The sequence below is a fragment of the Sinocyclocheilus grahami genome, unplaced genomic scaffold (assembly GCF_001515645.1).
Source record: "Sinocyclocheilus grahami isolate Dianchi unplaced genomic scaffold, SAMN03320097.WGS_v1.1 scaffold738.1, whole genome shotgun sequence".
NCBI lineage: Eukaryota > Metazoa > Chordata > Actinopteri > Cypriniformes > Cyprinidae > Sinocyclocheilus > Sinocyclocheilus grahami.
In genome coordinates, this window is record NW_015505917.1 from 651,432 (window position 1) to 673,017 (window position 21,586).

Here is a 21,586-nt window from a genome sequence, read left to right on the forward strand (position 1 = left end):
CTTGTGATGGAAAAGCTAAATTTTCAGCAGTCATTATTCTCTCTCTCTCTTTATATATATATATATATATATATATATATGTACATATACAAACAAAATGAAAATATGCAAAAAGTTTCAGATTAACTCACAAATGAATTTTCTCAAACTAAAAATGCTTGGTGATCCACATTTTTATTAGTTAAATTGGAGGTTTAATTCCAAAGACAAACGCAATTACAATCAACTTTAAGCCATGTATGAATTTACCGAATGAAATCGATGTCCAATATCACCCTCTACAAAGCATATACATATCTACCAAAAGACCATACTCCACTTGCATTCATTTATAGTGACTTCTGATTGTCTGTTTAGATTATGTACAGCTTGTGCTTTAGAAGTCCCTAAATTTATATTCTGGGTTAAATACAATTAAAATGTATTTTATAGCATTTGTGGCGTGCTATCGATTACCTAAGGATAAACATTTTTTTTATGTTTGTTTACAATAGTGACTGTAGTCTTTAGGGTAACTTTAATGCATTTAAGCACTTAAAAAGCACTGGACCACAAAGGATTATTTATCAGAAAAAGTATAAATCTGTGCTTTATTTAGCCAATGTTCTCCCCTTTGACACAAACTGGCCTTCACAATAGATTAGTGCAGCAATGATCCAGATGATCACTTCCTGTCCTTGTCTCAAACAAAAGAGCGTTTAATGAGAGAGGGTGTGTATTTGATCTCATTATAGCACTCATCTTCCTCATGGCTGTTCCTCCATTTGCTCTCCTGTGCCGAACGGTGGAGCCACAGCACCAGCACCATCAGAGCCAGCAGGAGCAGGGCCATGGAGAGACTCAACAGCACCCCCTGCAGGATGCCAGGAGAATTATCCGGAGCTACACATTCACAGAAAAGAAAGGAAACAAATCTGTCATTTACTCACTCCCATGTCATTTCAATCCTGCAGTACAGAGAGACTCACGTGTGTAGACAGACAGGTTAATGTAGCAGTGCTGGGTTCCCAGTGGGTTGGTCACTGAGCAGCGGTAGAGGCCAGAGGTCTGCGCAGACACATTGGCAATGTGCACCGAGCCCATCGTGTCCCCTGTGACAGATACAGGTATGAAAAATTGTTTCTGCATGCCTGATGTGTTTTGTACCTCTGTAATAAAGCTTTTTTTTTTTTTTTTTTTTACCATCCTTGTTCACTGGCAGTGTCATCTTATCCGGTTCTAGCTTTTCCCAGATCACCTGTGGAGTAGGAAAGCCCTCCGCCACCACACAGGACAGTAGCACATTGCCTCCAGCGTCGGTGTCCCCTTCCCATAGACACACAGGAAGAGACGGAGGTGCTGCACACACACAGAGAAAAAGTTATGAAACCTGAACTCATAGGCCTACAAGGAGAAAGAGTTAAACATATTATGTGAAGTATAGCAGCAGGATCTGAAATGAATCATGTCTGAATGTAGGCAAAAAATAATAATAATATGCTGCCCAAACACTGGTGGAAATGTGGTTGCAAAATGTGGTTTGGCTGACCATCCTGGCCTCCTTAATCTGCGGTATTATGGTTCACTGTTATTTTATTTTTTATAGTTTTTATGAATATTTCAAATGAGCTTTCTTTAACTTTTATATTTATTTTAAGTTTTAGTAATTTTTGTTATTTACCTTTGTCACTTTTTTTTATATGGATATTTAGCTTTTTAGATTTTAGTAATTGTAGCACTGTTCCCCTCACGTTCCCATATGGTTCCCATTTGGTTATTTTTTGTGAACCAAATAACATTCTAGGAGCGTTCCCTGGAGGTTCTTTTTTCATAACCTAAACTTGAGAACGTTCCCAGAGGTTAGTTTTTGGTTTGTAGACATGGTTTGTAGTACTGATTGTTGAGGTCCATAGCCGTCCGTCTTCCATGCCACTTACTCTACGGGACGCGGGAGTGCTGGATTACTGATGTCCAGTAGTGGTATGTCGGAGTAAAGAGGTTAGGAGAACATTCTGGGAACCTTCTAGGAATGTAAATAGAACGTTCCCAGAACATTCCTCTATAACCTAAAGGGAACGTTCTATTTACGTTAAGAAAACTTTCCTGGCTAACCAACAGGGAATGTTCTGGGAACCAAAAATTGTTAGCTTGGAATGGGATATTACTTCAGTTAGCTTCCAATACAACATTTTATTTTTTTTCGTTTTTAGGTTGTTTTTTTTTTTAGATTTCAGCATATTAATAGTTTATTTTAGTTCAGCTTTATTTAAATTAATGAAAACTATTTTAATAGTTTTAGTTTGCTAATAACAACCGTTTTTCTGTTAGGAGACTGTTATGAACATCGACAACATTAAATATGAAAAAACTACAATTTTTGTATAATTTTTCTTTATATGGTGAAAACGTAATATGCTAGTATGCTAATCCAAATTGAGCCATTATCAGTGATTTTTTTACAGGTTACTTCGTTTCGCCAGTAGTTGGCGATAAGCGACTGTTTCTGTGAGTGAGTCATTGATTCAACCGATTCGCTCAACACAACCGATTCATTCAGGAACATTCCTGCACCACTTGTGTCTTTGTTTGGACCTATTTTCGTTGACGGAGCGACATCAGACTGTTTTAACTTGCAATACTGTGTCTCAAATGTAAGTTACTCAATTTGATGTTTACGGAACTGTTATATAAAAGCCACATCACACTTGCAGTCGTGTTGTTGGTTTGATTGTTTGACCTAGTGTGTTGTGTTTAGAATCGCAGCAGTGCGACAGCACTTTTGCTCGTGTGATATTGCATAGTTAGCTGTGAAATAGCTATTAGTATGACTATTATGATGCAGTATATGATACCCAAAACAGTGAGGCTGAGCTCTCCTATGCCAGGGTCTCCAGTCTCAGGTGGGTTGCTGACCACACAGCGATAGACTCCAGCGTCAGAGACACGCGTGTAGTTCAAAATGATGTCCGCGCTCCAGGGCATTCCCACAAATCCCACCCTGCCCATGAATGAAGGACTTTCAATCACCTGTCCATGATCATACACGATCACCTGCACAACGACAGAGATACCAGTCCTTACAGATCATACTCATATTTACAGTATTTTTGACAAGAATGAAAATGAGAATTGTAGTTGTTTAACATGGCAATGGTTCAGCTGACAAAACATCTTTCCAAAAACGTTGGAAATGTGATCTAGTACCTTTATACAGTGCATGTCATTGTAAAGACTAAAATCTCAGCTGACACCTGAATCAGCTTGTGAAGCAGTATATAGTGTACATGAATTTGGACTCTAGTCAAGGACCCTGGCCAATGTCGTTATGACTTTTATTTTATTCCTGTTTAACGTTTAAAATGTTTGAACCCCCGGTCAGTTCCCTGACTAGTGAACTAGGGAGCTGACTGAGATGCATCCTAACCCTCACAGCTTTATTTTTCATCTGGGATTCAATATTGCGTCTAACTAAAGTCTGTTTACACTAAGAATTATATAATAACAATAACTTTATCATCCAGACCAACAGGTTTTAAGGTATTTTAAAGTGATAGCCCAACAAAAAATGACATTTCAGTCTTTTACTCACACCCCCATGTCGTTCTAAACCTATATGACTTTATTTTTCTGCAGGAAGCAAAGATATTTTGAAGAATGTTGGTAACTAAGCAGTTTTGTTTCCTATTGACTTGCATTATATGAACAGTAAATACAATGCAAGTCAATGTGAAGTGAAACTGTTTGGTTTCCATCATTCTTCAAATTATCTTTTTCAGGGTTTCTGTGGGTCTTAAAAAGTCTTAATTCACCAATCCATAGTTTAAGGCCTTCGCTGAAGGGTCTTAAAAGTGAACTGAAAGTCTTACATTCATAAAGTCACGGCATTAAATAAAATAAATTCTTAGTCATGAAATTCAATGTTGCGTACATTGTAAAAAAATTAGTCTTCCTCAGTATTTTTGTATTCCAATATCTAAACATCCTCAAATCAAGAGTCATAAAAACAATGAGCATTAAGTGACTTTATGCTTAAAACAAGAACAAATATCAGTCAGTGAATTTGTGTCATGTTGCTTCTGGAGTAAATGTATTAATGTATCTTGATTTCAGAATGTTTAGACTGGAAAGCAAGACCAAACTTTTTTTTTTTGTTTTTGCAGTGTGATCAGAAGGTACAGTAAAGGTTATTTCCATATCGAAGATATTGAAACCTAAAGTGTTTTTTTCTTTTTAATGAATTAAAAAGTAATGGAGATCAGTTGTATTTTCAAACTGTTTTCAAAGTGTTGCTAATACAACTTATTGTGTGCTCACTAGATATGTACATTAAGACAACATATTGACATGTTGTGTTCCCTTTAATTTATTCCTCAAATTTTCTTTACCTAGTATTATAAGAGATTACATTTACCTTTATATAAATAAATAAAAAATAAAAAAATATACTCATATAGGTTTGGAACGACATGGTGTTGAGTAAAAGATTAAACTTTTCATTTTTAGTGGACTATATGGCTTGTTATGAAAATATTTGCATACTGGAATGCTCGTTTGCCTGTTTTAATCATTTATGCATTAATTCTCTTGCATTGACTCGTTCGCTAAACTGAACGTCCAATCAGATTTCTCACTCTCACACCTGTGGCCCCGACACGATTCAACATGTTAAATGGGGCGAACTGCCGCCAACATGTGAAACACATTGCAAAAACTAGCCCAACAGACACTCACCGACGGCCTGACATTAGCCCGTGACCAACCATCGGCTTGGTGTGTCCTGGCCTCAAGTTCCACACTTTAAAGTTTGATGGATTTTGATTGGCTGTCAATGTTCTAATTGTTCATCAGGTGAAAAAAAACATTATAATTATGGACTCCATTATTCTCTATTTTTAAATCTTGGTCATAGTTAAAGTAATAGTTATCATTTTTGGTGTAAATAGGCCTTAAGTTCTACTAGTTGATCATTGTCACAGTTCAGTCCATTCATTCTATGAAACTTTTAGTCAAATGAATTGATAGATCGATAGACTGACCTGCATGGGGGAGTCGGGGTCTGAGAGCGGGGTCAGAGTCCAGATGATGCTGAGTCTGAACAAGGGCATCATGGTGAAGAATGAACAGGGCAGTGTGACAGAATCTCCCTGCACAACCTCCACACCAGACTCCCCCATGGTCACCCGGACTGCACCTGAATGGGGTAGGGGAAACACTCAAGCGGGATCATTTTAATGCACGTTTGCACTTGAATAGTGGCCATTTTTCTTATTTCAAACAATTGGCAATGACACATCACTTGCAGGCCCATTTATTCCACAGTTCTGCTGTGTAGCTCTTAAGCTCTCTCCTTCCATCTCAATGGCTGTCTCATTACTGTAATGATGAGTCCCACCCCCACTATCCTGCCACCCCCAGGCCTTTGTGTGTGTGTGTGTGTGTGTGGGAAACCACAGTGACTCTAAAGCCTTAATTACAGTTGGCAGCCTTGGCAAGGACAAATACACCAACAGAGAGAACAATGGGGTTCATTTCTTCTTCTAAAAAAACTGACCCAAATTAGAAATATTTCAATTATTGTAACGTTACACTGAAAACATATTACAAAAAAGCTCAGATGACCTTTGGGATCTTTGTTGCACACTGGTTTTATGATACCTCATTTAAAAATTTCACATCTAATAAGAATTGATTTCTAAAGGTTTTGTAAAATGAACAACATTGTTATGGTATGTTACAGCATGTTAACCCTGCTTTCGAAATGTGCAAAACTGAAATCAGCTTTCTGCAAGTTGCCAAGTAGAAGTTTTCTGTAGTTGTGTAAATGTTCTTCTGCCCAAGTCACGTTTTTTAACAGCCTAATATTAAGAATGAAATCAACACGCACCATATTGAAGAAAAGTGGATGCCAAGCAGGCCAGCCAGAGGAGCCTCCATCCTGTACAGCCCATCACTGAGAGGATCTGTGTGTGTTTCCCCCTTCAAACCTCACTGGCTCTGACTGGACAGGCATAACTGGGTTATTGGGCATTAAAGGGGGGCAGTTCTCTCTCCCTTTATCTCCCACCCTCCCTCTCACTGTTTCTCCATAACACGCACATTGAATAGTTCACCTGTCCCTGTAGTGCATCTGCTGAATCACGGCTTGTAAACTTTATGGCACAGACCCACAAATGTGATGATCCCTTGAGGTGGAACCCCCTACCTCTCTCTCTCTCTTTATATATATATATATATATATATATATATATATAAAATATATATGTACATATACAAACAAAATGAAAATATGCAAAAAGTTTCAGATTAACTCACAAATGAATTTTCTCAAACTAAAAATGCTTGGTGATCCACATTTTTATTAGTTAAATTGGAGGTTTAATTCCAAAGACAAACGCAATTACAATCAACTTTAAGCCATGTATGAATTTACCGAATGAAATCGATGTCCAATATCACCCTCTACAAAGCATATACATATCTACCAAAAGACCATACTCCACTTGCATTCATTTATAGTGACTTCTGATTGTCTGTTTAGATTATGTACAGCTTGTGCTTTAGAAGTCCCTAAATTTATATTCTGGGTTAAATACAATTAAAATGTATTTTATAGCATTTGTGGCGTGCTATCGATTACCTAAGGATAAAAAAATTTTTTATGTTTGTTTACAATAGTGACTGTAGTCTTTAGGGTAACTTTAATGCATTTAAGCACTTAAAAAGCACTGGACCACAAAGGATTATTTATCAGAAAAAGTATAAATCTGTGCTTTATTTAGCCAATGTTCTCCCCTTTGACACAAACTGGCCTTCACAATAGATTAGTGCAGCAATGATCCAGATGATCACTTCCTGTCCTTGTCTCAAACAAAAGAGCGTTTAATGAGAGAGGGTGTGTATTTGATCTCATTATAGCACTCATCTTCCTCATGGCTGTTCCTCCATTTGCTCTCCTGTGCCGAACGGTGGAGCCACAGCACCAGCACCATCAGAGCCAGCAGGAGCAGGGCCATGGAGAGACTCAACAGCACCCCCTGCAGGATGCCAGGAGAATTATCCGGAGCTACACATTCACAGAAAAGAAAGGAAACAAATCTGTCATTTACTCACTCCCATGTCATTTCAATCCTGCAGTACAGAGAGACTCACGTGTGTAGACAGACAGGTTAATGTAGCAGTGCTGGGTTCCCAGTGGGTTGGTCACTGAGCAGCGGTAGAGGCCAGAGGTCTGCGCAGACACATTGGCAATGTGCACCGAGCCCATCGTGTCCCCTGTGACAGATACAGGTATGAAAAATTGTTTCTGCATGCCTGATGTGTTTTGTACCTCTGTAATAAAGCTTTTTTTTTTTTTTTTTTTTACCATCCTTGTTCACTGGCAGTGTCATCTTATCCGGTTCTAGCTTTTCCCAGATCACCTGTGGAGTAGGAAAGCCCTCCGCCACCACACAGGACAGTAGCACATTGCCTCCAGCGTCGGTGTCCCCTTCCCATAGACACACAGGAAGAGACGGAGGTGCTGCACACACACAGAGAAAAAGTTATGAAACCTTCTCTCTCTCTCTTTATATATATATATATATATATATATATATATATAAAATATATATGTACATATACAAACAAAATGAAAATATGCAAAAAGTTTCAGATTAACTCACAAATGAATTTTCTCAAACTAAAAATGCTTGGTGATCCACATTTTTATTAGTTAAATTGGAGGTTTAATTCCAAAGACAAACGCAATTACAATCAACTTTAAGCCATGTATGAATTTACCGAATGAAATCGATGTCCAATATCACCCTCTACAAAGCATATACATATCTACCAAAAGACCATACTCCACTTGCATTCATTTATAGTGACTTCTGATTGTCTGTTTAGATTATGTACAGCTTGTGCTTTAGAAGTCCCTAAATTTATATTCTGGGTTAAATACAATTAAAATGTATTTTATAGCATTTGTGGCGTGCTATCGATTACCTAAGGATAAACATTTTTTTTATGTTTGTTTACAATAGTGACTGTAGTCTTTAGGGTAACTTTAATGCATTTAAGCACTTAAAAAGCACTGGACCACAAAGGATTATTTATCAGAAAAAGTATAAATCTGTGCTTTATTTAGCCAATGTTCTCCCCTTTGACACAAACTGGCCTTCACAATAGATTAGTGCAGCAATGATCCAGATGATCACTTCCTGTCCTTGTCTCAAACAAAAGAGCGTTTAATGAGAGAGGGTGTGTATTTGATCTCATTATAGCACTCATCTTCCTCATGGCTGTTCCTCCATTTGCTCTCCTGTGCCGAACGGTGGAGCCACAGCACCAGCACCATCAGAGCCAGCAGGAGCAGGGCCATGGAGAGACTCAACAGCACCCCCTGCAGGATGCCAGGAGAATTATCCGGAGCTACACATTCACAGAAAAGAAAGGAAACAAATCTGTCATTTACTCACTCCCATGTCATTTCAATCCTGCAGTACAGAGAGACTCACGTGTGTAGACAGACAGGTTAATGTAGCAGTGCTGGGTTCCCAGTGGGTTGGTCACTGAGCAGCGGTAGAGGCCAGAGGTCTGCGCAGACACATTGGCAATGTGCACCGAGCCCATCGTGTCCCCTGTGACAGATACAGGTATGAAAAATTGTTTCTGCATGCCTGATGTGTTTTGTACCTCTGTAATAAAACTTTTTTTTTTTTTTTTTTTTACCATCCTTGTTCACTGGCAGTGTCATCTTATCCGGTTCTAGCTTTTCCCAGATCACCTGTGGAGTAGGAAAGCCCTCCGCCACCACACAGGACAGTAGCACATTGCCTCCAGCGTCGGTGTCCCCTTCCCATAGACACACAGGAAGAGACGGAGGTGCTGCACACACACAGAGAAAAAGTTATGAAACCTGAACTCATAGGCCTACAAGGAGAAAGAGTTAAACATATTATGTGAAGTATAGCAGCAGGATCTGAAATGAATCATGTCTGAATGTAGGCAAAAAATAATAATAATATGCTGCCCAAACACTGGTGGAAATGTGGTTGCAAAATGTGGTTTGGCTGACCATCCTGGCCTCCTTAATCTGCGGTATTATGGTTCACTGTTATTTTATTTTTTATAGTTTTTATGAATATTTCAAATGAGCTTTCTTTAACTTTTATATTTATTTTAAGTTTTAGTAATTTTTGTTATTTACCTTTGTCACTTTTTTTTATATGGATATTTAGCTTTTTAGATTTTAGTAATTGTAGCACTGTTCCCCTCACGTTCCCATATGGTTCCCATTTGGTTATTTTTTGTGAACCAAATAACATTCTAGGAGCGTTCCCTGGAGGTTCTTTTTTCATAACCTAAACTTGAGAACGTTCCCAGAGGTTAGTTTTTGGTTTGTAGACATGGTTTGTAGTACTGATTGTTGAGGTCCATAGCCGTCCGTCTTCCATGCCACTTACTCTACGGGACGCGGGAGTGCTGGATTACTGATGTCCAGTAGTGGTATGTCGGAGTAAAGAGGTTAGGAGAACATTCTGGGAACCTTCTAGGAATGTAAATAGAACGTTCCCAGAACATTCCTCTATAACCTAAAGGGAACGTTCTATTTACGTTAAGAAAACTTTCCTGGCTAACCAACAGGGAATGTTCTGGGAACCAAAAATTGTTAGCTTGGAATGGGATATTACTTCAGTTAGCTTCCAATACAACATTTTATTTTTTTTCGTTTTTAGGTTGTTTTTTTTTTTAGATTTCAGCATATTAATAGTTTATTTTAGTTCAGCTTTATTTAAATTAATGAAAACTATTTTAATAGTTTTAGTTTGCTAATAACAACCGTTTTTCTGTTAGGAGACTGTTATGAACATCGACAACATTAAATATGAAAAAACTACAATTTTTGTATAATTTTTCTTTATATGGTGAAAACGTAATATGCTAGTATGCTAATCCAAATTGAGCCATTATCAGTGATTTTTTTACAGGTTACTTCGTTTCGCCAGTAGTTGGCGATAAGCGACTGTTTCTGTGAGTGAGTCATTGATTCAACCGATTCGCTCAACACAACCGATTCATTCAGGAACATTCCTGCACCACTTGTGTCTTTGTTTGGACCTATTTTCGTTGACGGAGCGACATCAGACTGTTTTAACTTGCAATACTGTGTCTCAAATGTAAGTTACTCAATTTGATGTTTACGGAACTGTTATATAAAAGCCACATCACACTTGCAGTCGTGTTGTTGGTTTGATTGTTTGACCTAGTGTGTTGTGTTTAGAATCGCAGCAGTGCGACAGCACTTTTGCTCGTGTGATATTGCATAGTTAGCTGTGAAATAGCTATTAGTATGACTATTATGATGCAGTATATGATACCCAAAACAGTGAGGCTGAGCTCTCCTATGCCAGGGTCTCCAGTCTCAGGTGGGTTGCTGACCACACAGCGATAGACTCCAGCGTCAGAGACACGCGTGTAGTTCAAAATGATGTCCGCGCTCCAGGGCATTCCCACAAATCCCACCCTGCCCATGAATGAAGGACTTTCAATCACCTGTCCATGATCATACACGATCACCTGCACAACGACAGAGATACCAGTCCTTACAGATCATACTCATATTTACAGTATTTTTGACAAGAATGAAAATGAGAATTGTAGTTGTTTAACATGGCAATGGTTCAGCTGACAAAACATCTTTCCAAAAACGTTGGAAATGTGATCTAGTACCTTTATACAGTGCATGTCATTGTAAAGACTAAAATCTCAGCTGACACCTGAATCAGCTTGTGAAGCAGTATATAGTGTACATGAATTTGGACTCTAGTCAAGGACCCTGGCCAATGTCGTTATGACTTTTATTTTATTCCTGTTTAACGTTTAAAATGTTTGAACCCCCGGTCAGTTCCCTGACTAGTGAACTAGGGAGCTGACTGAGATGCATCCTAACCCTCACAGCTTTATTTTTCATCTGGGATTCAATATTGCGTCTAACTAAAGTCTGTTTACACTAAGAATTATATAATAACAATAACTTTATCATCCAGACCAACAGGTTTTAAGGTATTTTAAAGTGATAGCCCAACAAAAAATGACATTTCAGTCTTTTACTCACACCCCCATGTCGTTCTAAACCTATATGACTTTATTTTTCTGCAGGAAGCAAAGATATTTTGAAGAATGTTGGTAACTAAGCAGTTTTGTTTCCTATTGACTTGCATTATATGAACAGTAAATACAATGCAAGTCAATGTGAAGTGAAACTGTTTGGTTTCCATCATTCTTCAAATTATCTTTTTCAGGGTTTCTGTGGGTCTTAAAAAGTCTTAATTCACCAATCCATAGTTTAAGGCCTTCGCTGAAGGGTCTTAAAAGTGAACTGAAAGTCTTACATTCATAAAGTCACGGCATTAAATAAAATAAATTCTTAGTCATGAAATTCAATGTTGCGTACATTGTAAAAAAATTAGTCTTCCTCAGTATTTTTGTATTCCAATATCTAAACATCCTCAAATCAAGAGTCATAAAAACAATGAGCATTAAGTGACTTTATGCTTAAAACAAGAACAAATATCAGTCAGTGAATTTGTGTCATGTTGCTTCTGGAGTAAATGTATTAATGTATCTTGATTTCAGAATGTTTAGACTGGAAAGCAAGACCAAACTTTTTTTTTTTGTTTTTGCAGTGTGATCAGAAGGTACAGTAAAGGTTATTTCCATATCGAAGATATTGAAACCTAAAGTGTTTTTTTCTTTTTAATGAATTAAAAAGTAATGGAGATCAGTTGTATTTTCAAACTGTTTTCAAAGTGTTGCTAATACAACTTATTGTGTGCTCACTAGATATGTACATTAAGACAACATATTGACATGTTGTGTTCCCTTTAATTTATTCCTCAAATTTTCTTTACCTAGTATTATAAGAGATTACATTTACCTTTATATAAATAAATAAAAAATAAAAAAATATACTCATATAGGTTTGGAACGACATGGTGTTGAGTAAAAGATTAAACTTTTCATTTTTAGTGGACTATATGGCTTGTTATGAAAATATTTGCATACTGGAATGCTCGTTTGCCTGTTTTAATCATTTATGCATTAATTCTCTTGCATTGACTCGTTCGCTAAACTGAACGTCCAATCAGATTTCTCACTCTCACACCTGTGGCCCCGACACGATTCAACATGTTAAATGGGGCGAACTGCCGCCAACATGTGAAACACATTGCAAAAACTAGCCCAACAGACACTCACCGACGGCCTGACATTAGCCCGTGACCAACCATCGGCTTGGTGTGTCCTGGCCTCAAGTTCCACACTTTAAAGTTTGATGGATTTTGATTGGCTGTCAATGTTCTAATTGTTCATCAGGTGAAAAAAAACATTATAATTATGGACTCCATTATTCTCTATTTTTAAATCTTGGTCATAGTTAAAGTAATAGTTATCATTTTTGGTGTAAATAGGCCTTAAGTTCTACTAGTTGATCATTGTCACAGTTCAGTCCATTCATTCTATGAAACTTTTAGTCAAATGAATTGATAGATCGATAGACTGACCTGCATGGGGGAGTCGGGGTCTGAGAGCGGGGTCAGAGTCCAGATGATGCTGAGTCTGAACAAGGGCATCATGGTGAAGAATGAACAGGGCAGTGTGACAGAATCTCCCTGCACAACCTCCACACCAGACTCCCCCATGGTCACCCGGACTGCACCTGAATGGGGTAGGGGAAACACTCAAGCGGGATCATTTTAATGCACGTTTGCACTTGAATAGTGGCCATTTTTCTTATTTCAAACAATTGGCAATGACACATCACTTGCAGGCCCATTTATTCCACAGTTCTGCTGTGTAGCTCTTAAGCTCTCTCCTTCCATCTCAATGGCTGTCTCATTACTGTAATGATGAGTCCCACCCCCACTATCCTGCCACCCCCAGGCCTTTGTGTGTGTGTGTGTGTGTGTGGGAAACCACAGTGACTCTAAAGCCTTAATTACAGTTGGCAGCCTTGGCAAGGACAAATACACCAACAGAGAGAACAATGGGGTTCATTTCTTCTTCTAAAAAAACTGACCCAAATTAGAAATATTTCAATTATTGTAACGTTACACTGAAAACATATTACAAAAAAGCTCAGATGACCTTTGGGATCTTTGTTGCACACTGGTTTTATGATACCTCATTTAAAAATTTCACATCTAATAAGAATTGATTTCTAAAGGTTTTGTAAAATGAACAACATTGTTATGGTATGTTACAGCATGTTAACCCTGCTTTCGAAATGTGCAAAACTGAAATCAGCTTTCTGCAAGTTGCCAAGTAGAAGTTTTCTGTAGTTGTGTAAATGTTCTTCTGCCCAAGTCACGTTTTTTAACAGCCTAATATTAAGAATGAAATCAACACGCACCATATTGAAGAAAAGTGGATGCCAAGCAGGCCAGCCAGAGGAGCCTCCATCCTGTACAGCCCATCACTGAGAGGATCTGTGTGTGTTTCCCCCTTCAAACCTCACTGGCTCTGACTGGACAGGCATAACTGGGTTATTGGGCATTAAAGGGGGGCAGTTCTCTCTCCCTTTATCTCCCACCCTCCCTCTCACTGTTTCTCCATAACACGCACATTGAATAGTTCACCTGTCCCTGTAGTGCATCTGCTGAATCACGGCTTGTAAACTTTATGGCACAGACCCACAAATGTGATGATCCCTTGAGGTGGAACCCCCTACCTAAAATATTAGGGTAGATATACACAGAAAAATAAGGGGCCAGAATTGTACCTTTTGGGGTACAACAGCTTGTCCCTGGAGCAGTACCCTTAAAAGGACATATTTGCACCTTTTTTACCCCTAATAGGTACGTATTAGTACCTTAAGGATACGTTTTACTACAAGTTATATATGAATATATATGGATTTTTTTTACAAAAACGCATCGAGTCACTGCAGAAGGCCTTTGTTCACCCCCCGGAGGTGTGTGAGACACTTTTTTTTATGGATGCATGCTTTTTATTTCACTTCTTTTGGACTGATGCACTGCAACACCGGCTGACTGGCATTAAACAGCTTGAAAGATCAAAGACAATTTTTTATATAACTCGGACTGGATTCGTCTGAAAGAAGAAAGTCACATACACCTAGGATAAATTGAGGGTGAGTAATTTATGGGCTAATTTTCGTTTTTCATTTTGAGGGTACTGCTCCAGGGACAAGCTGTTGTACCCCAAAAGGTACCATTTTAAACCTTTTTTCTGTGTATACACTACCATTCCAAATTTGTGATAGTTACAAATCTTTTTGAAAGTCTCAAAAAATACAGTAAAAATAGTGAAATATTATTATAAAGTAACTGTTTTCTATTTTGATATATTTTAAAATGTAATTACTGCAAATATTTTCAGCAGTCATTACTCTGGTCTTCAGTGTCACATGATCCTTCAGAAATCATTCCAGTATGCTTGAATATGATTTGGTACTCAAGAATTATCGCATTATATTATACATTATAACAATATAAAAGTGTCTATCACATGCATTCTTGCTAAATAAAAGTACCTTCAAAGTAGCAAAACATCTTTAAAAAAGACCTTGCTCACTGCAAAATTTTAAAAGGTAGTGTATATATAAAGTGTATATTGTGAAAAAAAAAAAGTTACGTTTGTGTACTATATTAACTGGGGAAAACGTTGACTTTTTTTAAAAACCAGTTTATGAATTTTCTGAGTTTGAAAACCATTGTGCTAAATGATGAACTTCAGCTGAGCCCATTTCTTACAGATAATGCAACAAATGTACACATTTTCAGCATTCGAACATTTTAAACAAAAAGAAAACAAACAGATTACAATAGATTTATTACTTATTTTACATTTAACGTAAATGTCAAAATATCACACTACAGCTTTATAGACCAAAATACAGTATACAATACTGACTTTTCACATGTAGTGTTATCAAAATAACCACGTTTACTGCAATCATACTGATCAATATACTGCATCATGCAAACTAACTAGGTTTAGCACAACAGAGTTAGAAAGGCAGTAATGGTACCACGATTTCCAAACATTGTCTTAGGTCACTTGGAAGGTACAAAATAAACCAGTGTCACATTTACCCTTATTATTAGTCATCTCTGATAATCATCTTTGTTATGGAAGGCATTGGGGAGGTAGAGACCAGTGATTACTTTTAGTCATAGCAGATTAATAAATTAATAGCGGCAAAGAGATCTCAGAACCACAGTGGAATGGATAAGGTGTCCATAGCAGCTTCGCCAAACCCTGATGTAAGCACATACACATACAGTACATGCTTTGATTACTAGTTAAAATCACTTAAGGAAATATATTTCTATACAAGTGGACAGAAGAATATTTTATACATAGACAAAAAACAATTCTTTAATAAAGTAAAGGCTTTTTTTTTTTTTTTTACAAACAAAGGGCCTTTGAGAAGCTTTGGATGTCAGATTCAGTCAGGTGAAGTAACACTATTCATACATTAAAGTTGTACAACAAAAGACTTTAAATCACTAATATCAAGTACCATTTAAATATAAATATTGGGATATTATTGCGTCATGAATCGCACAGCAGACAAAACACTGGTAGAAAAGATTAATATATAATATTCTCAACCCACATTATTTATCCTTAAGTCTTTTGTCTGCTCTGGCCCTCTAAAGGCCAAAACAAATCAGATAATCCCACCAATTACAGATGAGAAATTCAACATCTTCCACTTTGGCTCAAGTATCTGTCGCATACAGTAAGCATGACCACCTCAAGAACAATAACTGGCCCATTCCGTCTGAAGGCCGCAGCAAGCAGGGTTGGGAAACTTCACCATGTTTTTTCCCCCCAGAGGTCACTAGGAGGATGATTTGTTGTAGCCGAACAGCCCCACGGGGAAGTACTTTACATGAGTGGGCCACTGAGACGCCAGCTGGAAGAACTTCACATCATTCCACTCCATTCCATCTACAGACACTGAAACATGTTCATTTCATGAGTTAAATGGCTTTCGATAGACAGGATCCAAATGGCTGCGACACTAAAAATATAACTTGAACGTGAATTTGGACAAATTTCAAACAAAAGGTGTGGTTATTATGACTATGAAATGTGAAGCAATCTGCATTATTTCTAGGTCACTAGTCAAATAAACAAATGTGTGACATGGCTCATGTGGACAAAACAAATACCAAGACATTCTGAAATTCTTGTTCATTTTTATATTGAACCTCTCAATCAAATAAATACACTGAATATTCAGGTAGGAAAATGGAAACTAAACACTTTGGCAATGGTCTCAGACCTTTCAGGGCCATAAACAACAAAGACTAGTTGTTAGTGGTCATAATCTTTAAGTGATAGTTCACCCAAAAATGAAAATTCTGTCATGAATTACTCGCTCTCATGTCATTCCAAACCCATAAGACCTTTGTTCATCTTCGGAACACAAATTAAGATATTTTTGATGAAATCCGAGAGCTTTCTGACCCTGCATGGACAGCAATGCAACTGACACTTTCAAGGCCAAGAAAGGTAGTAAGGACATCTTTAAAATAGTCCGTGTAACATCAGTGGTTCAACAGTAATGTTATGAAGCTACGATAATACTTTTTGTGTGCAAAGAAAACAAAAATAAATGACTTCATTCAACGTTTTGTTCTCTTCCGTGTCAGTCTCCGTCGCCATTCACGACAGTACCACGGTGCATACGTGTGCATTCCTCTGCTTGTAAACAAGGTGCAGTGCATCCAGGTTTTACATCAGAAACGCCATCTCCTGCGTCAGCAGCATCACACACATGCGTAGTACTGTCGTGTACGCGCATTGAAGTCTGACACGGAAGAGAGGAACTGGTGAATAAAGCTGTTATTTTTGTTTCATTTGCGCACAAAAAGTATTCTCGTAGCTTCATAAAGTTATGGTTGAACCACTGATGTTACATGGACTATTCTACCGATGTCCTTACTACCTTTCTGGGCCTTGAACGTGGTAGCTCTGTTACTGTGCATGCAGAGTCAGAAAGCTCTCGGATTTCATCAAAAATATCTTCATTTGTGTTCCGAAGATAAACAAAGGTCTTACAGGTTTGGAACGACATGAGGGTGAGTAATTAATGACAGAATTTTTCATTTTTCGTCGAACTATCCCTTTAACTTTAATCCCTCAAATTTTGAATATTTGGTTGTCATCTTTGGACAAATTCCTTTTCATCAAATCAAACAGAGAAAATCCGTTGATAAGTACCTCTTAGACTGGTTTGTTGATTCTTGGCAGAGCAGATGAGTCTTGTGATGCCTTCAATGACCTGACTCTTTGACTCTGTCTCTCTCTCTTTCGGTTTCTTCCCCAGGAAGATGGTTGGGACTGAAGACAGGCAATGTGAGTAAATATAGCTGGTACATAAATATGGAGAGTAACAACAATAGTAGCACTGCAGTGAGAGCTACCAAAAAAAAAAACTCCGCTTCAGGGAAAAAAAAAAAAAAAAGAGCAGAGGGCAAGAAAGAAAATGTCAAATGAAATTACAGGGCTAGAAAACACTGTATGGAGTCAAAAAAACACAAGTAACCTTTGTCCAGTGAGCAAATGGACAAATGTGTAAATCTAGTAGACCATCTCACCTTTCTTGTTCTTCTCCTTGGTCACCACAGTCATGGACATGGTGTTAGAGCCAGTCTGGAGCTCAAAGGAGCCGGGCAGTCGGCTAACCTGCAGGGATCTGAATGCACACTTCAAAGTAATCTTATTGCCTGTGTCTCTCCGCTCGGCATCTTTGCGCTTCTCAGCCCCTGACGACACCCAGTAATCCACCTGCAGCCCAATGGCATCCATACCATGAGACATGCTGGGGCTCCTAGATAACAGAATCAGTTTGACCAGATTTTTTTACCGGGCAAGCATTTTTAAAGAGATAATAGCTGGAAGCTAAAGCAATGTGAGAAACAGCAGAGCGGTGCAGATATTGTACACAAACCCTAGTGCAGCCAGTCCGCTTAGTGATGGTGATGGAGGAGGCGTTGCAGAATCTTTCATCATCCCAATGGGAGATCCATGAGCCGGTGGAGACGTCGATGGAACTGCCAAACTCAAAGGCAAACCCTCCTCACAATCTCCACCTACAATGAGTCAAATAAATATTTGGAAAAAAGCTAAAAGGAAATTTCTCTGCAAAGTGACGAGAATTTCATAAAACAAAGGTGTACATACATTTTTAAGAGTAATTTTCAGTCTTTCAGAGGTGAAATTTTCAGATAATTGTTTAACATACACACACATATATATATACATACAGTATCTCACAGAAGTGAGTACACCCCTAAGTGAAAATGTCCAATATATATGTATATATATATATACTATATATATATATATAGTATATATATATATACTATATATATATATATAGTATATATATATATACTATATATATATATATAGTATATATATATATACTATATATATATATATAGTATATATATATATACTATATATATATATATAGTATATATATATATACTATATATATATATATAGTATATATATATATACTATATATATATATATAGTATATATATATATACTATATATATATATTTAGATTAGCTAAAAAACACTCAGAATCCTTAATTCAGGAATCAGACTACAGTGGTTGCGCTGTATGTTTTTGCACTGGTTCATAAGAGTCACTTGTTCAGAAATCAAACTACACTGGGACCGCTGTCTGGTTCTCTGTTCCCATCCTTAATGGTAATACAATATTACTGGTGAAACAAAACACATGACAAACCTGAAGATCCTGGGCTGGGCTCTACCAATCCCACCTTAACCACCTGTTGCAAGAAAAAAAATTAATATAAATCTATCCATCATTGGAAATTAAGCTGTGATTGTGGAATATGTTGCAATATACATCACAGTATACATTCTGGGGTCATAATTTTTTATTTGCATTAAATTGATCAATAGTAACAGTAAAGTCATTTATAAAGTTACAAAAGATTTCTATTTCAAATAAATGGCTTTGAAAAATCTTACTACAACTACAAACTTTTGAACAGTAGTGTAACAAAATATACTTACACCCACAAATGGAACAAAATTTTGGTAGCAATCATCATCTTGCCTAGAAGAGTAAAATAAAATAAACAATTATAAAATATAATCAAACATATATGAAATGATGGGACGGTAGAAATCATCTCACTCACGTCTTGTGTTTGCAGGTCAACATGGCCTCAGCAATGGGAAGCTGATGAGTAACCGTAGATCCGTTGATGTATTGTAGAATTCGCCCGGCCACATCCACAAAGTCAGTAGAAGAAGCTGAAGAGATACAAGCACAAAGCCTATAGACAAATCGCCAATACAATACATCTCAACAGGAAAGAGAAATGCTGCATATCCACATCGAGTTGACACTTGAAATAACTGTAGAAATAACTGAGGGTTAAACAAATGCATTACTTACCAGTCTGAGGAGGCTCTAGGCGGCTGAAAAACTCTCGCCATGAGCTGTCCAGGAAGGAAGAACTGTAGCGATTGTCCAGAGAACCCAGGTGTTTGGCCACAGGGTGAGAGCCTGTGGAGACGCTCACATGATACATCCTGCATTTTTTGACAGTCGCTTTTTTTTGGAAAGCTTTTGTCATTGTTGTGTGCAGAATCATTGTGTTATTTATACGCACCTACAGGCACCACAAGGAACTTTATGTGGCTGAGCCAATCAGACATCTTGTTGGCGAGCTGAGAGACGTAGAATCTCAAGACGGCTCCTAAGTAGCTCTGACCTCCAACCGCCACCACCTTCACCGGTTTGGGCATGATGGAGTTACAGTTGCAGCTGTGAGAATTAAGAAGGAACAATGAAAAGATGAATGCCAATGCAGTGCAGACACAATTTAACATCATGAGATCTGATCATCTGACAGCCAGTCTTGTCATTTCACATGTGTTTATTCTCACTGATTCGACCACAGTTACACTTACAATTTCTGTATGCGTGTCAGTAGGGCGGAAAGGACGGCCTGGATTTCTGATCCAGAGCAGGTGCAGACCACTGGCAGCTTCTGGGCCTGCAGCAGCTCAGCCACATACTGCAGAACACACACACAGAGTCATTACTCTATTTCAGAATGGATAAAAACATCAGCATGTGCCAAGATACTGACACAACACAGATGTTCAACGTCAAATTAAAGCAGTTATTAATTGAACACAAGAACGGCTATGTTCAGACAGACAGGCACACAGGAAGTGAAATGGACTGGTATTTACATGTCCTTGCCAGTCGCTGCCGTTGACCAGGATAAGGCTGTCAGGAAGAGTGCTGTCAGACAGCAAGATCTGGTTGAGCTGGTCGTACACTATCTTCCTAGGCATCTACAGATAAAAAACATGACTGAAAGCATCTTGTTCACCTTCGTTTTCTCAGCCTAGCATTTTAAGCATTTAACTTTAAGGTGCAGTGTATAATTTCCGGTGTTAGGAATTTTACCTACCTTCACAGAAGTGTAACAGCAGCTCAGCTGCTTTCAAAATAATGTAGCTTTTTTTAAGAATTTGTGTTTGAACAGTTCATGAATCCAAAATAGTCACTGATTCATTAATTCATTTGGTTCATGCTTGCAAGGCATGTTTTATGTTTTGTTTTTAGAGAAATTAAATTTAATGCTGCAATTTATCATGAGGTGTTTGCCTCAACTATATATATTTTTACTCATTTTATTCAATGTAAATGTATCAAAAGCCTGTTCAAAAGTTTGCTTTAAAAAACGAAAAGTTTTATTCAACAATGGTGCATTAAATTGATTTAAAATGACAGTAAAGCCTTTTACACTGTTACAAAAGATTTATTTTTCAAATATATGCTATCATCAGCAAATGAATAAATAAATCTGTATTTCTATTCATCAAAATATACAGAAAAAAGTATCCAAAAAAATATTAAGCCGCACAACCATTTTCAAAATAGATAAGAAATGTTTCCCAAGCACCAAATCAACAAATTAGAACAATTCGTGAAGGATCATGTGACACTGAAGACTGGAGTAATGATGCTGAAAATTCAGCTTTGCATCACAGCAGTCATTTACATTTTAAAATATATTTAAACAGGTTATGTAATAATATCTCGCAATCAGTGTTGGGGAAAGTTACTTTTAAAAGTAATGCATTACAATATTGCGTTACTCCATAAAAAAGTAACTAATTACGTTACTTAGTTACTTTTTATGGAAAGTAATGCGTTACATTACTTTTGCGTTACGTTTTAAATCTGGACAGGGCTTGCTTGTTTGATTTTAAAATAAAAAAAGTTATATTTTTGGCAAATATAAAAGCCTTTTCACACCAAAAGTTAAATGAATAAGCCTCAGGCTGAAGGGAAAGTACATTTACGTCCGTACAGTAGAATGCAGAAGAAGAAATTTCAACACACTTCAGCAATAAAAAAAAACACACAAATGTTTGTCTAGAGTCATTTGTGCTTATTAGTATGGTTGAACTGAATCATCGAAGGTCAGAAGCAAAGACATTGCTTAATAGAATGGGATTAAATACATAAAGCATATTTGTGTTGTTTAACATTTAATTATTGCAGATTTGCGTCATA

At 37.4% G+C, this 21,586-nt stretch overlaps 4 protein-coding genes across 7 annotated transcripts in view; all 4 read right to left on the minus strand.

Annotated features, from left to right (window-relative positions):
- Positions 1 to 485: 485 nt before the first annotated feature.
- LOC107560658 (immunoglobulin superfamily member 11-like) lies at positions 486 to 5,968 on the minus strand. 2 transcript variants are annotated; one of them, XM_016244894.1, is made up of 6 exons: positions 5,864 to 5,968; positions 5,016 to 5,170; positions 2,832 to 3,030; positions 1,183 to 1,305; positions 969 to 1,091; positions 486 to 882 (listed from the first exon to the last, which is right to left on the minus strand). In XM_016244894.1, the coding sequence occupies exons 1-6, from the start codon at positions 5,925 to 5,927 to the stop codon at positions 683 to 685; spliced, it is 864 nt and encodes a 287-aa protein (XP_016100380.1). In that variant the 5' UTR covers positions 5,928 to 5,968; the 3' UTR covers positions 486 to 682. The 2 variants fall into 2 exon arrangements, with proteins under 2 accessions (XP_016100380.1, XP_016100379.1); XM_016244893.1 differs by having other exon boundaries at positions 1,183 to 1,338.
- Positions 5,969 to 6,316: 348 nt separating this feature from the next.
- LOC107560671 (coxsackievirus and adenovirus receptor homolog) lies at positions 6,317 to 8,900 on the minus strand. Its single transcript, XM_016244912.1, has 4 exons — positions 8,879 to 8,900; positions 7,343 to 7,529; positions 7,129 to 7,251; positions 6,317 to 7,042 (listed from the first exon to the last, which is right to left on the minus strand). The coding sequence occupies exons 2-4, from the start codon at positions 7,365 to 7,367 to the stop codon at positions 6,843 to 6,845; spliced, it is 348 nt and encodes a 115-aa protein (XP_016100398.1). The 5' UTR covers positions 7,368 to 7,529; positions 8,879 to 8,900; the 3' UTR covers positions 6,317 to 6,842.
- LOC107560670 (immunoglobulin superfamily member 11-like) lies at positions 7,995 to 13,476 on the minus strand. 2 transcript variants are annotated; one of them, XM_016244911.1, is made up of 6 exons: positions 13,373 to 13,476; positions 12,525 to 12,679; positions 10,341 to 10,539; positions 8,692 to 8,814; positions 8,478 to 8,600; positions 7,995 to 8,391 (listed from the first exon to the last, which is right to left on the minus strand). In XM_016244911.1, the coding sequence occupies exons 1-6, from the start codon at positions 13,434 to 13,436 to the stop codon at positions 8,192 to 8,194; spliced, it is 864 nt and encodes a 287-aa protein (XP_016100397.1). In that variant the 5' UTR covers positions 13,437 to 13,476; the 3' UTR covers positions 7,995 to 8,191. The 2 variants fall into 2 exon arrangements, with proteins under 2 accessions (XP_016100397.1, XP_016100396.1); XM_016244910.1 differs by having other exon boundaries at positions 8,692 to 8,847.
- Positions 13,477 to 14,863: 1,387 nt separating this feature from the next.
- pacs1a (phosphofurin acidic cluster sorting protein 1a) overlaps positions 14,864 to 21,586 on the minus strand; it is a 41,023-nt gene continuing 34,300 nt past the window's right edge. For both annotated transcript variants that reach the window (XM_016244913.1, XM_016244915.1), the window contains exons 14-24: positions 20,251 to 20,355; positions 19,963 to 20,069; positions 19,662 to 19,816; positions 19,445 to 19,555; positions 19,185 to 19,299; positions 19,057 to 19,099; positions 18,764 to 18,806; positions 17,951 to 18,092; positions 17,598 to 17,830; positions 17,221 to 17,340; positions 14,864 to 15,951 (exon numbers count right to left, since the gene is read on the minus strand). In XM_016244913.1, the coding sequence (XP_016100399.1) occupies positions 15,833 to 15,951; positions 17,221 to 17,340; positions 17,598 to 17,830; positions 17,951 to 18,092; positions 18,764 to 18,806; positions 19,057 to 19,099; positions 19,185 to 19,299; positions 19,445 to 19,555; positions 19,662 to 19,816; positions 19,963 to 20,069; positions 20,251 to 20,355 (1,293 nt within the window). In that variant the 3' untranslated portion in view covers positions 14,864 to 15,832. The remainder of the gene's footprint in view (positions 15,952 to 17,220; positions 17,341 to 17,597; positions 17,831 to 17,950; positions 18,093 to 18,763; positions 18,807 to 19,056; positions 19,100 to 19,184; positions 19,300 to 19,444; positions 19,556 to 19,661; positions 19,817 to 19,962; positions 20,070 to 20,250; positions 20,356 to 21,586) is intronic.

Coding starts and splice junctions, on each gene's coding strand:
- LOC107560658 (XM_016244893.1), bottom strand. CDS start 5,927: ATGGGCTGTACAGGATGGAGGCTCCTCTGGCTGGCCTGCTTGGCATCC. Junction 5,171..5,863: donor ATCCACTTTTCTTCAATATG/GTGCGTGTTGAT, acceptor TACCCCATTCAG/GTGCAGTCCGGGTGACCATG. Junction 1,092..1,182: donor ACTGCCAGTGAACAAGGATG/GTAAAAAAAAAA, acceptor TATCTGTCACAG/GGGACACGATGGGCTCGGTG.
- LOC107560671 (XM_016244912.1), bottom strand. CDS start 7,367: ATGACACTGCCAGTGAACAAGGATG. Junction 7,252..7,342: donor ACTGCCAGTGAACAAGGATG/GTAAAAAAAAAA, acceptor TATCTGTCACAG/GGGACACGATGGGCTCGGTG. Junction 7,043..7,128: donor TAACCTGTCTGTCTACACAC/GTGAGTCTCTCT, acceptor GTGAATGTGTAG/CTCCGGATAATTCTCCTGGC.
- LOC107560670 (XM_016244910.1), bottom strand. CDS start 13,436: ATGGGCTGTACAGGATGGAGGCTCCTCTGGCTGGCCTGCTTGGCATCC. Junction 12,680..13,372: donor ATCCACTTTTCTTCAATATG/GTGCGTGTTGAT, acceptor TACCCCATTCAG/GTGCAGTCCGGGTGACCATG. Junction 10,540..12,524: donor ACCCCGACTCCCCCATGCAG/GTCAGTCTATCG, acceptor GTCGTTGTGCAG/GTGATCGTGTATGATCATGG.